Genomic DNA, 14,085 nt, shown 5'->3' with positions numbered 1-14,085 from the left:
ATTACCTCAACAGCTGTTAACACTGCCCTATTAGCTTCAACTTTCCCCCCCTTTTTTTGTCTTTTTAGGGCCACACGTGCAGCATATAGAGGTTCTCAGGCTAGGGGTCCAATAGGAGCTACAGCTGCCGGCCTACACCACGGCCACAGCAACTCGGGATCCAAGCTGTGTCTGCGACCTACACCACAGCTCACGGCAACACTAGATCCTTATCCCAGTGAATGGGGCCAGGGATCGAACTTGTGTCCTCATGGATGCTAGTCAGATTAACTTCCTCTGAGCCACGACAAGAACTCCTTCCCCATTTGTTTTAAAGGAAAAAAGGAACAGAGACAGCCAGACTGCACACCCCACCCTCCTCTCTCAGTCTCTTCTTGGCTCCTCCCAGCCCAGAGCAGCCCCTCCCCCAAGGCAGGTGGCTCCTTTTTTCATTTCTTATCTGTGGACATTAACTTCTAAAATACAATCACACTGGGAGGTAAGATTTTGTTCCTTGACATTATGTTTCAGATATTATTCATATGGATACCTGGTTCATTTCTATGAACCCGAGATACGGTTTTGTCCCATCAACTGATCCCCACTTTACAGACAGACAAACTGACTGAGCTGAGGTCCTTGACTTGAAGTCTGGCCTCTCCTTGTCTTTGCCTCTCTGGTCTCAGCAGGCAGGTCGGATGTCACCAGGGCCCTGGTGGATCTGCCCACTGACTGTCAATGACAGAGGGAGCTTGTGTTCCTGGAGTCGCGCAGGACCCCAACCCCTCCACTCAGGTTCTGGATTTTGGGCAACTCTCTGAGCCTCAGTTTCCTCACCCAGGAAGAGTTCAGACCCCACCTTGCCTCTGCATTAATGGGTGAATAAGAGCTGACCAAGGCCCTGTGCTAAGAAGGATTCTGAGGCTGCACGCTGGATGGCTGCCAAAAAGAGATCCATCAGCAGATTCCTGACAGGGGATGGGAGGGTGGGGCTCCCCATGCAAAGTATTTTCTCCAGTTGCTCTGTGCACCCTGGCATCACCTGAAGGTTTAAAACCAGTGACAGATGCATCTGTCTGGTTGAAGGAAGGATAAAGGGAAGCAGGAACACCAACCAGGAGCAAACCACACTCTCCCAGAGCAGCAAGAATGGTGGCTGGGGCAGTGGGGATGCCGAGGAGGCCAGATACCGGCAATAAGGCCACTGCACAGACGGGAGAGTAAGGCTCTCAGCAGTTCTGTGGCCCCATCTGCACTCACCCTGGGACGTGCTAGGCTGCTGGCCAACGGCCTGGCCGAGCTGGTCTGAGAGCCACAGCTGCATGCGGATGAAGGGCTCCCGCCCCTTCTGTGTCAGCTTGCTCCATGGCTTCGGCCGGGACAGCATGTCGCTCACACTGCCCTGGGACAGGCCCAGCACCTGGGGATGGGCAGGGCAGGAAGGGTAGGTCAGCAGGTCACCGGGACTCTGGCCATCTTCTCCACCACTACCACCAAGGCCCTTCGGGCCCATTGTTCACTCTTGTTTCCAGAGAGGCCAGGGCTGCCCGCATTTGTTCTCCACTGCCCAGGTGCCTGCGGTGTGCCTGTGCTATGCCCCCACCCTCCGATTTCCACTACATCTAAAAATCCTGCCTGGAATCCAAGACCCCTTCAGTGCCTCCTCCTCCAGGAAGCCTTCCTGTGTCTCTCATTCAGGTCACTTCTCCCTCCTCTGGGCTCATGACCCTTTGCCCATCCTTCTGCTGTGGACAGAGGTAATGTTTAAAACTACTTCACAATTGGTACCAACCAATCAGGGGATGCCTAGCTGGGCTGAGCCTTAACCCTTTAGTAAAAGGACCATGGGAGGGATGGAGGGTACCCAAGGAGAAAGGGTAATGGCTATTTCCTAATTGGATGGAAGCATTTCACTGCTTTAATGACCACGGCCCTGAAAGCCAGTCTTGGCTGTGGCTCCCCTTCCCCCAGTACCCAGGGACAGCTGGAAACAGGAAAAAGGGCTTTTGGGGTCACACAGGCCTGGGTCTGAATCCTCCTTCTGCCTAGTTCTTGCTCCCTGCCACTCACTTCTTTCTAGACCGCGGGCATAGGATGGGGGGGCCTCCCTTCCCAGGTCCCATGGCCTCAGGCCCCCAAGCTCTGGGGGGTGGGCCCCACCACCTTCACCTTCTCCCCGAAGATCCTCTGGCAGATCCCGTTCTTGGCCAGCTTCTCTTTGACCTGGCGCGTCAGCTCCAGCGTGTCCACCTCCCGGTACATGTAGAGTTCGTACTGCTCGGGCGTCAGGGGCGGCACGGTGGGCTTCAGCGTGCGGGGCACATAGGCCGGGTAGTAAGCCAGCCGCCCGCCACTGCCCGCCTCGGGGCCACCTCCCTCAGCTTTGAGCTCGCCCACCCTGGGGGGCTCATCCTCGCTCCCGGCTGCTTCATCCTCCGGGGCTGCGGGGGCTTCGTCCCCTCGGGGCCAGGCCCGCCCGTTGGGCTGGCCGGAGTAGCTGGAGGAGGAGGAGGAGAGTGAGGGCGAGACGGAGGCGTAGGGGCGGCTGAGCAGGCCGCGGTCCGAAGCCCAGTGGTGGTCGAAGTAGCCGGCATCCCCAATCTCCGACTTGACCTTCCGGATGATGCTTTGCACGAAGGCGGCTGGGGACAGGACCGTGAGGGATGTCTGTGTGGCGCTGCTGCTGGTCCCACTGCTGCCAATACCACCACCGCTGCCAACACTGCTGTCCTCCTGCTTGACGTGGGTCGGGGCCCCGTTCTGGCTCACCACAGCCATCGAGGGCCGCTCTGGGGGCGAGGGAGGCACGGAGCGGCCCCGGGGGCCTGCCTCCAGCTCTAGCAGGGCCTGCTGCTGCGCTTGCATCTCTCGGCGTGCTTGCTCTAGAATGTTCTTGATGGCATCTTCTGAGGTGCTGGCAGGGGTTGTGCCATTGGTGATGCTCAGGGGGGCTGTTGAGTTCTTGGGCTCCCCTGTGGGAAAGACGACAGGGTGGCTGGAGGCCCATGGTCAAGGCATGGCTTGAAAGGCAAAGATGTTCACAGCACAGTATTTATACCAGTAAAATGTTGGAGGCAACTTCTGTGTCCAACAGCTAGGGACTAGTTAAATAAATTATGGTCTACCCATGCGGCAGAATATATAGGCAGCTACTGAAAATCAGGGGGACAGTGAGATTTTAGCATTTGTGGAGAAATGCTCATGGGGATAATATAGCATTAAAAAAAGACTTGTCTTTCACATATGCTGTGATCCATCTATGCAAATAAAAGCAAGTCCCAGAAGAGGGAACACAGTATAAAATAAAAATAACATGTTTTCTATTGAACTGGAAAATAAGCAAAATAGGCAATATATTATTTAGTGAAAAAATCTTATTTATTTACTTACTTACTTATTTTATCTTTTGTCTTTTTAGGGCCCTACCTGGGGCATATGGAAATTTCCAGGCTAGGGGTCAAATCAGAGCTGCAGCTGCAGGCCTACACCACAGCCACAGCAACGTGGGATCCGAGCCACACCTGTGACCCACACCACAGCTCATGGCAATGCCGGATCTGCTCCTTAACCCACTGAGCGAGGCCAGGGATCAAACCCGAGTCCTCATGGATGCTAGTTGGGTTTGTTAACCACCGAGCCACGACGAGAACTCCTTTTTTTTTTTTTTTTTTTAAACAAGTGATAAAACAAAGGAACAACTGAACAGTGCTTCCCCTCTGCCCTCTTCATGGCCTTTCCCATGCTGGGGTCTCCCCACCCCTGGGCCAACCCAGACTGATATCGTCCTTCCTTTATTACCTTGTGTGCAGCATCCACCCCTGTAGGTCCTCACAGCTCTCTTAGAAATAATTTCTATTGCTTTCCAATTAAAAAGTAATAGAGTAAGGAAATATGATTGAGCCATAAAAGGGAAGGAAGCACTGGTACATGCTACCACATGGAAGGATCTGGAAAACATTAGGTCAAGTAAGAGAAGCCAGACATGAAGGGCCACATATTGTAAGGTTCCCATTCATATGAAATGCACAGGATAGGCAGATCCATAGATGGAGAAAGCAGATGGGAGGTTCCCTGGGATCCAGGGGAGGGAGAGGGTGGGGAGCAACTGCATTTCCTTTTGGGCGGCAATGAAGATGTTCCGGAATTAGATAGAAGCTGAAATTGCATAACATTGTGAATATATGAAATGCCACTGAACTGTTTCCTTTAAAATAGTTAATTTTATGTTAGATGAATTTTACCTCAATTAAAAAAAACTCATAAACGCCTATTGCGAAGAGCTAAGAAGGTACAAAAAGATGAAAACAAAAATCTTGTCTATAAAAAAAAAAATCTTGTCTAATCTCGCCCCCATAGGCAACCACATGAAATTTTCTCATGTTTTTCCCTCTGATCTGCTTTCCAACAACGTGCATGAGATGGTCATACTGCATGTGTGGTAGTGCAGCCTGGTTTTCCCTCACTTAGTGTCAACATGAGTATTTTTTTCTATGACTGAAAGTTCTTCTGGAGTTCCTGCTGAGGTGCAGTGGGTTAAAAATTCAACTGTAGTGGCTTGGATCGCTGCAGAAGCATGAGTTCAATTCCCAGTCCAGCATAGTGGGTTAAAGGCGCTGGCATAGGTTGCAGCTGTGTCTTGGATTCAATCCCTGCTCCGGGAATTTCTGTATGCCACAAATCCAGCCATTAAAAAAAAAAAAAAAAAAAGAGTTCCCGTTGTGGCGCAGTGGTTAATGAATCCGACTAGGAACCATGAGGTTGCGGGTTCGGTCCCTGCCCTTGCTCGGTGGGTCGAGGATCCGGCGTTGCCGTGAGCTGTGGTGTAGATTGCAGACGCAGCTCAGATCCCGAGTTGCTGTGGCTCTGGAATAGGCCGGTGGCTACGGCTCCGATTAGACCCCTAGCCTGGGAACCTCCATATGCCGCGGGAGCGGCCCTAGAAGACAAAAAAAAAAAAAAAAAAAAAAAAAATCAGGATCTGAGCCTCATCTGCGGCCTACACCACAGCTCATGGCAACACCAGATCCTTAACCCATTGAGCGAGGCCAGGGATCAAACCTGCACCTCATGGTTCCTAATCGGATTCATTCCTGCTGTGCCACCACAGGAACTCCTCAGGTTCTTATCTCTTTAATGGCTTCATATGCCACTTAAGAAAAACCCTTTGCTTTTTTTTTTTTTTTTGGCTTTTTGGGGCCGCACCCATAGCATATGGAATTTCCCTGGCTAGGGGTCAACTTGGAACTACAGCTGCGGGTCTACGCCACAGCCACAGCAACATCAGATCCGGGCCGCGTCTGCAATCTACACCACAGCTCACGGCAATGCCGGATCCTTAACCCACTGAGCGAGTGCAGGGATCGAACCTGCATCCTCATGGATGCTAGTCAGATTCGTTTCTGCTGAGCCACAATGGGAACTTCCCCCTTTGCATTTCTTACTCGACCCCCCACAGCTAGACACTTAGGTTGTTTCTAGTTTGTCATTGTTGGAAACAACAATAAAGAGATAGCTTGTATATAAATTTTTGTCCCCATTCTGGATATTTCCTTTGATCCCCAGAAGCAGGGCTCCCACGTCAGCGATCAGCCACATTCATTTTCTTCCTGGAGGACTCTGCTCTCTGCTCAGTCTTCATTTTTGCTGGGCATGGGGTGATAACCTGGCACTATTCCTCTGTTGAACACTTTACAGAGTAGAAACCCCCTGGCAGGACCACTTGTGCAAAGGTTTCCCTTTGCTGCGATGCTGCCTTTTTAGTTTCTTTGCTGCCTTATTACTGTGCCCCCAGTGGGAGAACATTGTACAGGGGTCAGGAGACCTGGAATTCTCCTTTGGTCTCTGGGAACTGTATATCTCCATCTTTTTGGCTACAGTTGTTCTGTGTAGTGGGAGAGTTAGACTGGACTGTTTCTCATGGTTCTTTTCACCCCAATGTTGCAACTCATCTACATATGTAACCTGTGTCTAGCACACAGTAGGTACCTAATAAATGTTTACTGAGTGACTGCCTCTTGTTACAGGAGTTGACCAAGAATGAATAAATAAATAAATAAATGTGTATACAGTAGGGGTTCAGTAGATTATATGGGTGGGGCGGTGTAGGCTCCTGGTAGGGTAAGCTTCCTTTTACCCCTTCCAGGGACCAGGCAGGAGGGAGGGCCCTTGGCAAACTCTTAGCTTCCGGCAGCAATCAGAGGTTTGGGAATTGGGATGTCTGTTCCACGTCGCCACCAGGGGGCAGCAGACATTGTAAAATGGAATGGGAGTGCTGAAGCCAGCATCCAGTTCTAAGTCAGCTATGGTCTACACTGTGCTGAACGTACACTGCACTGGGTGCAGGCATTTGACTTAGTCCCTGACTACAAAAATGCCCTAGACTGGTGGGGGGACAGCCACCTCGGCAGAGTCATTTGCAACAGGGACAAATGCAACAATGCAGACATACTAATGGTAATACTAACTGTGATGATGGCTGAGTTTTCAGGCACACCTATATGTTGGGCACCAGTTAAGTGCTTGCATGCTTGATATCATTTGATCCTCACACAACCTTAAGAATGGAGTACTAATATTGTGCCTGTTTTAAAGATGAGAAAAGGAAGGCACAAAGAGGCTAAGTAATTTGCCTGAGGTCACAGGGTTAATAAATAGCAGGGCAAAAATCTGAAGCCAGGTCACTCTGGCTCCATTGCACCAAACAATACAGGTCCTTGTTGGGGGGGATCCAAGGAGAGGTGGTATCCGGTCCATCTGCTGGGGATGAGGGGCTTCCTGAGACTTCTGAGTTGAGTTGTAAAGAGCAGGAGTTGGCCAGATGACAGGTGTCTGGGGATGGGATGGCATTAAGGGCAGTGGGAAGAGGAGTGAGAGTACGCATGACTATAAATAGTTCATGTGAGAGGTGTGGAGGGGCCAGGAGTCTGAAGACTCTAACAGGGACTGTAGGACTTGTTGAGGAGTTGAGATTTTCTCCCGAGGGCAACGGGGAGCCATGGAAGGATTCTGAATAGTGACATGACTATGGGTGTCCTCTAGAAAGATTTCTCTGGCCTCTGCATGGAGACTGGGCTGGAGTGGGACCTAGAATGTTACTAGCAAGACCAATGAAGAGGCTACTGCAATAGTCCCAGCAAGTGATGATGGTACCTCACCAGGCTGGTGGCAGTGGGGTGGGGGATGGACAAGCTTGAAAAAAACACTTAGAAGGTCAGTGACCTCTGGATGGGGTAACTGATTGGCTGCTGGGAGTGAGGGGTCAAGGATAGTCCCTTAGTCCATCCTGGGTTTCTAGCACCATCTGTGATAGGTTCTGAATGAGTGGGTTTGGGGAAGAAGTGAGGGGTAAGGAAAGGCCGGGAGTTCTAACTCAGGCATGTTGAATTTAAGATCCAGTAGGGGACACTGGGGACAACACCTGCCAGTCATTTTGCTTGAGAGGGGTCTGGCCTAGAGAGGAACTGATTTGGGTATTGCTGGTTGCAGAAACTTCCAGGAGTGGATTAACTCATCTAAGAAGAGTAAGGAGGTCAGAAGGCCTAGGGCGGAGCCCTGGGGGAAGCCACATTTGAGAGGCTGATGGAGAAAGTGCAGTGTGATAAGCTAAATAAAATGGCCCCTAAAGATACAATACTAAGGAGTTACTGTCGTGGCACAGTGGTTAATGAATCCGACTAGGAACCATGAGGTTGAGGGTTCGATTCCTGGCCTTGCTCAGTGGGTTAAGGATCCGGTGTTGCCATGAGCTGTGGTGTAGGTTGCAGATTTGGCTGGGATCCCTCGTTGCTGTGGCTGTGGCGTAGGCTGGTGGCTACAGCTCCAATTTGAACCCTAGCCTGGGAACCTCCAAATGCCGCAGGAATGGCCCTAGAAAAGGCAAAAAGACAAAAAAAATAAATAAATAAAGATACGATACTCTCGTCCCAATCCCTGTGAGCATGTTACTTCACATGGCAAAAGGGACTTTGCAGATGTGATCAGAGTTAAGGATTTTGAGGTGAGGAGATGATCCTGGATTATCTGGGAGGGCTCCACAGAATCACAATGGTGCTTCTAAGAGGGAAGCAGAAATGTTAGGGAGAGAGGGAGAGGGAAAAGAAGGGGGAGACTGAAAATGCCATGATGCTAAGATGAAGGAAGGGGCCATAAGGCAAAGAATCTGGGTGCTGTCTAGAAGCTGAACAAGCCAAAGAAATGGATTTTCCCTGAGAGTCTCCAGAAAGAATGCCACCCTGGGAGTTCCCATCATGGCGCAGTGGTTAACGAATCCGACTAGGAACCATGAGGTTGCGGGTTCGGTCCCTGCCCTTGCTCAGTGGGTTGACGATCCGGCGTTGCCGTGAGCTGTGGTGTAGGTTGCAGATGCGGCTCGGATCCCGCGTTGCTGTGGCAACACAGAGGTCTGGGTCTCACCCTCCTTCTTGCACCTCTGCTTTCTGGTTCCCAAGGAGACCCTGTTCTCCTGGTTTGTTCCCACCTCTCAAACTGTGCCTCCTACACTTCCCCAGTGGGCAGCACACTTATGAACTCAGTGGCTAAAAACAACACACATTTATGATTTTGCAGTTCTGAAAGTTGAACGTCCAAACTCAGCCTCACCGGGTGACAGTCACAGTATCAGGGTGGCATTCTTTTTTTTTTTTTTGTCTTTTTGCTATTTCTTTGGGCCGCTCCCGCGGCATATGGAGGCTCCCAGGCTAGGGGTCGAATCGGAGCTGCAGCCACCGGCCTACGCCAGAGCCACAGCACACGGGATCCGAGCCGTGTCTGCGACCTACACCACAGCTCACGGCAACGCTGGATCCTTAACCTACTGAGCAAGACCAGGGATCGAACCTGCAACCTCATGGTTCCTAGTTGGATTCGTTAACCACTGAGCCATGACGGGAACTCCTCAAAAAACAGATTTTTAACTTCACTTAATTTTAGTTAATTTAAATGGCTATAAGCACATGTGGCTGGCGGCTCCCACACTAGATAGCAGGGATCTGGCGCTCTCCAGGCCTAGACTCCTTGCTTGGCTGCAGGTTGTGAAAGAGGCAAAGATGTTCTGATCTGCTTGGAGTCCCTTCTGAGGTGGACAACAGTGGATGGACCTCTCTGCACACCTCCCTGCATGGAGCAGACCCTGGGGGCCTCAGGCCTCACCTGCTGTGGTCATACTCACCCCCCTTCTGTGACTCAATCTCCTTCTTGGCCTGCTCCAGGATGCTCTTGATGGCATCGTCCGAGCCGGTCTCTGGCGTGCGAATTCTCGGGGTGATACTGCCTGGGGGAGGCAAGGAGGCATCTGGTGTGGGGACCTGCATATGTTGGGGGTCAGCTGGGGAGCTGGTCCCTTAATTCCAGGGCCAGGAGAATGAGGGCCAGACTGTGAGGGTGTGTGGCAGGACCACCATTTAGCTAGTCTGTGTGACAAACTATGGACCTACGAGTGAATCTAGTTTGAAATAATAATAACTAAAAAACACCCAATGACGGCAGCCACCATTAAAGCCAACAATTCTCAAGGAGTTACTACAGGCTTTGTACTCATTTAACCCCCCAGGAGGCTGACGGCTGGAGACACTGAAGCAGAGGGCAGCTAAAGTGAGCTGCCTGAGGTTGCTCAATGTAGGAATGAGAGCTGGGACTCAAATTCAGGTGGTTAGAAGGTCAAAGTCGGGCCCTTCCCTTGGAGTACCCTAAAAGCCAAGTCTGGCAAGGCTGCGGTCACCCAGGCCATCTTCCGGATGGGTGAACTGATGCTCAGAGATGTTTGGGAGTACCTGGCAGGACACTCCCTGGGGTCCAGGCTTTCCCACCACGGTCAGCCTGAATTGCACCATAGGGGCCAGGTGCAAGGGGAGGGGTAGCCCCAAGAAAGGTGGATGGAGGATGTTAATTCCTTATCTTACAGAGACGGAAACTGAGGCACAGAGAGACAAGGGCACTTGCCCCGGTCCCACAGCCGGGTGGTGGCAGACCCAGGCTCTGAACCCAGAGCTGTGCTCTCAGCCCCCAGCCAGCCCCCGTGGAGACCAGGTCGGAGCCCCTGTGCCCTGGATGGGCCCTTGTCTGGCACTCACCTCGCTGCCGCACCTGGATGGTCCTCAGAGCCAGCACGTTCTGTTCATCCGACAGAAACTGCTTCATCTTGATGAAGGGCTCCTTGCCCTTCACCGTGAGCTTGCGCCAGGGCTTAGGCCGGGCCAGGATCTCGCTGACCGAGCCCTGGGACAGCCCCAGCACGTAGTGGCCGAACACGCGCTGCCCGATGTTGTGTTTGAGCAGCTGCTCCTTCACCTGGAACGCGATCTCTGCCGTGTCCAGCTGTTCCTCCTCCGCTCCGGCCCCCGCTGTGGCCGTGCCGCCCCCACTGCCCTCTGCTGGCTCAGGGCCCCCAGGCGGCTCAGGGCCAGGGGCTGGGGTGGCAGGGGCTACAGGAGGCTTGGCGCCATAGAAGGCTGGGGGGAACACCAGCAGGCCGCCTGCCTCCCCCTTGAAGGCGGCCGGGGGCATCATGTGCTTGGACAGCAGCGCGTCCCCTGATAGTCTATCCCCTGAAACCAGGCTGGGGAAGGGGGACAGTGAGAAAGTCCGAGGGCCGTCGGGGCCCAGGCTGGGGCCCAGCAAAGGCTGCCCTGGGCTGGGGGACAGGGGGTCTTCAGGCCCTGGCGCTGGCGGGAGCTGTGGAGGGGACGGGTAGGACTGCTCCGTGCCCAGAGAGTCCTTGATGGAATCGTCCTCCGAAGGGTCCTCCTCTAGAACGCCGAGACAGACCGACAGACCAACAGACCGACAGAGAGAGGAAGAGGAGAGACAGAGAAAAAGACAGAGAGGCAGACAGTGACGGGGAGAGAGAGAGACAGAGAGAGGGAGAGACATAATGAGAGAGACACAGAGAGACAGAGATGGAAATAGAAGGAGGGAGAACGTCAGAGAGAGACAGAGACAGAGCGAAAGGAAGTGACAGGGGGACGAGACAGAAAGAGGGAGGCAGAGAGACAAAGACACATACAGAGAGACAGATATTCAGAGGGAGAGGAAGGCGCTGGCCAAGGCAGGAGGGCAGGGGGAGGGGCTACAGGCGTCCAGCGGTCTGAAGTCTGACGCTGGCTGTTTCCACCACATATGCACTCCCACCGCCGCTCTAATCCCCATTCTTCAAGGCCTGGGTCAAACGCCAGTGCTGGGGATCCCCCCTCCCACTGTCAAGGACAGTAACTGAGCACTTGTTATGTGGATTAATCCCTATCCCAGGGCAGGACAGCTCACTTCCTGGGGACCCTGGTCCAAGCCTTTGTATTTCCCATGCCGCTAAGTTACTCCACCTGTGCGGCACCTGCCAGGCCGCACTACTGCCCCATCTCACAGATGAGGAAATGGAGGCAGCACAGAAAGTCTTGGCCAGGGCCACGTGGCTAAAAGGTCGTGAAGCCACTGAGAGGGAGCAGGGGCAACTCTGGGAGACTCTACAGGTCATTCCCAGTGGTCTGCTGTGGGTGTGGGTGTGGGTGTGGGTGTGGGTATGAAGGCCCTCCTTGTCCCCTGGGACACCTTACTGCCTCTCATGAAGGCTCCGGCACAAGGGAGACTCCAGGGGACCTCAGGAGGGCCTGAGTGGGCTGTGTGTCCCTGAGAGTGTGCACGGATGTGGACAGGCACCCCGTGGGACAGCTGCCAGCTGGCTTAGCCAATGATGGTGCCAGGTGCACAGCAGGCGCTCAGTCAAGGTGCCTGCCTATTATCCATAATGCTCCTACCCGTGTGGAAGGCAGCGGTCTGAGGGCAGGAAGGAGGCCAGGGACCCACGAGCAGCTCCCACCCAGCCCCTCAGCCCCGAGAGGATCCCTCCTCCCCTACCAGGGCTGGCCAAAAGACCAGGCTTTTCCAGAAGGAATTTCTGTGCAGGGAAGAAGGCCTCCTTTGCCATGAGCAGTGAGTCTTCAGGCTTGGCCATGCCCTGCGGAGACAAGAAGCAGGGCTGAGAGGGCGTGGCTGATGCAAGGCTCTCAGGGGCAGCCTGCCTGGTGGGGATAATGGCAGGGACACTCACCTGGGGGAGGCTGCAGGTGCTGGAGGCCAGCTTCATGGCTTTCAGGATGCTGCCGGAGAAAGTGGAGAGAGTGTGAAGCCAGCCAGTTCCCCAGGCTGCGGGAGAGGCCTTGTGAGAGGCATGATCCCCTGCTCATCCTCCTTGATGGAGAGCCACCGCCCCACCCCCTGAACCCCACATCATGTGGAACTCATCACAACGACAGGCCCATGGTCACCTGGAGGGCTGCCTCGTTAGCCGACTCCCACCTTGGTCAGCTTAAGCTAATTTGATTGAGGCTAATCACAACACCAGCAAGGCCACGTTCTTGATGACAAAGGACTGGGCGTGACACCCAAGGTGTCAGTGGAGAGACAAGGGTACCACAAAGTGGGGTCTGTGAGAGGGAGGAAGATGAGGAATTGGGCCCCTTGCTCTCTTCTCCAGGAGCCCCCAGCTAGGGAAAAGGGCTTGGGGGTCTGTGGAGCCCCACCCATACGGTACCTAAGCTCTGTTTTAATTTCTTCATAGTCAGACTGCGCCTGGAGCTTCTCTTCCAGCTTCTAGAAGAACAAAGACAGTGAGGCTGGTCCACGTCCTGCTGGGGACGCCCTGCCCGTGTCCCGTCTGCCCACCTCCTCCCCCAAGACCTACTTCAATGGCCTCAGACTTGGCCGTGAGCTGCCGCTCCAGGTCTGCAATCTGGTTGGCGGAGGCCTCCTCCAGCTCCTGCAGAGAGTTCTGGAGGTGCTGCACATCCTTCAGCAGCCGCAGGATCTCCCGATCCTTGGAGGCCAGGGCAGCCTCAAGCCGAGGGCCCGAGCACAGCGCGAAGTTCACCTTATCCTGGGAACAAAGAGGGGCTTGGAGGGGCCGAGAGGTGCGAGGCAGGGGATGCAGGGGTGCTGTGCTCCCTGGAGTGACTCAGTCCTCTGACAGGCCCTGGCTTTTCCCTGCCCACCTCTGAGCCTTTGCCCAGCTGGTCCCACCTGCCTGGATGGCTTTCCTTCTCTTCTGGAAATGAAATCAGGAGGGAGGAGTGAACAGAGAAAGCTGTTTGGAAGAAAAGTATGTCGAAGCCATATTGAAATTCAGGAACAAGTTAGTTTTTGGAAAACTGCTTGGCAGCATCTACTAAAGGCGAATATTCGGTGCTTCTCTAAATCCTGGTGCTTTCAATCGCTGGAATATTTGCAGAAGAAATGCAGGCACTGCGGTGCACCAAGACCCAGGATACGAACTACATAGCAGCCCTCTCTCTAACAGCCCCGGACCGGAAACGCCCCAAATGCCTACCAACCAGCAAATGGATGGACAGAGTGTGAATACTCACACGACGGAATACTAGACAGCACTGAAAACAAATAACCTACAACTACTTGTACCACAGCATGGACGACTCTCCCAGATACAACAGAGACAGACACCAGCGTGTATGTGTGATTCTCTGAAGATCAGACATCATGACAGGCAAAACCCCTCTGTGCCGTCAGAAGTTAGGACAGTGGCTGCCCTGGGGGGGGGTGGCACCTGGATCGGGGTATGAGGGAGGCTTCCTGGGTGCCGGAATGTTTTACTTGCTGATCTGCATGCTGGTTATGGGGTCTGTTTACTGCGAAAAAGTCCACGTCCTGTACACTTAGACTCACATTTTCCCTAGTGGATGTTATGCTTCAATAAAACATTTGTTAAAAAGGAATGAAAAAGGGAAGCAGTCAGTTGGATGAGGAAGTGGTGGTGATGGGGTGTTTTGGCCGAGCGAACAGCACCGAGGTCTGAGTTTCTAAATTGGGCCCAGGTCCCACCCGAGGGGGATGTCCCCGTCCCAGGCAGCAAGAGACCCGCAGGATTAGATCTGAGAGCTCGAAGCCATAAGCTGCGTTAGGGTGGCTCCTTCCTCTTCCTCATTTGCTATCGGCCCCAAGCCCCACAGCTTCTCCAGGTTTTGGGAAATGGCTTCTTAGTCCGGGATGAAGATAAAGAGGATTCTGTTTGAGGAGACCTGAAGTCAGGCTTGAGCCTGCCCTTGGGCTCAGTTACAAATGAATCTAAGCAGCAGTACAAAGGAAAAAACAAAAATACAAAAAAAA

General features: G+C 53.2%; 1 protein-coding gene across 3 annotated transcripts in view; it reads right to left on the bottom strand.

The window, feature by feature from the left end:
* CUX2 (cut like homeobox 2) overlaps positions 1–14,085 on the bottom strand; it is a 275,020-nt gene that overhangs the window by 17,878 nt on the left and 243,057 nt on the right. For 2 of the 3 annotated variants that reach the window (XM_047760177.1, XM_047760179.1), the window contains exons 11-18: positions 12,650–12,841; positions 12,500–12,558; positions 12,017–12,065; positions 11,824–11,944; positions 10,047–10,721; positions 9,146–9,247; positions 2,149–2,951; positions 1,240–1,399 (exon numbers count right to left, since the gene is read on the bottom strand). In XM_047760177.1, coding sequence (XP_047616133.1) covers positions 1,240–1,399; positions 2,149–2,951; positions 9,146–9,247; positions 10,047–10,721; positions 11,824–11,944; positions 12,017–12,065; positions 12,500–12,558; positions 12,650–12,841 — 2,161 coding nt within the window. The remainder of the gene's footprint in view (positions 1–1,239; positions 1,400–2,148; positions 2,952–9,145; positions 9,248–10,046; positions 10,722–11,823; positions 11,945–12,016; positions 12,066–12,499; positions 12,559–12,649; positions 12,842–14,085) is intronic. The other variant, XM_047760178.1, reaches the window with a different exon arrangement.

The sequence above is a fragment of the Phacochoerus africanus genome, chromosome 15 (assembly GCF_016906955.1).
Source record: "Phacochoerus africanus isolate WHEZ1 chromosome 15, ROS_Pafr_v1, whole genome shotgun sequence".
In the NCBI taxonomy this organism is placed as follows: Eukaryota; Metazoa; Chordata; class Mammalia; order Artiodactyla; family Suidae; genus Phacochoerus; species Phacochoerus africanus.
The sequence above is the reverse complement of the archived record's forward strand: the minus strand, read 5'-3'. Positions and strand labels throughout refer to the sequence as shown.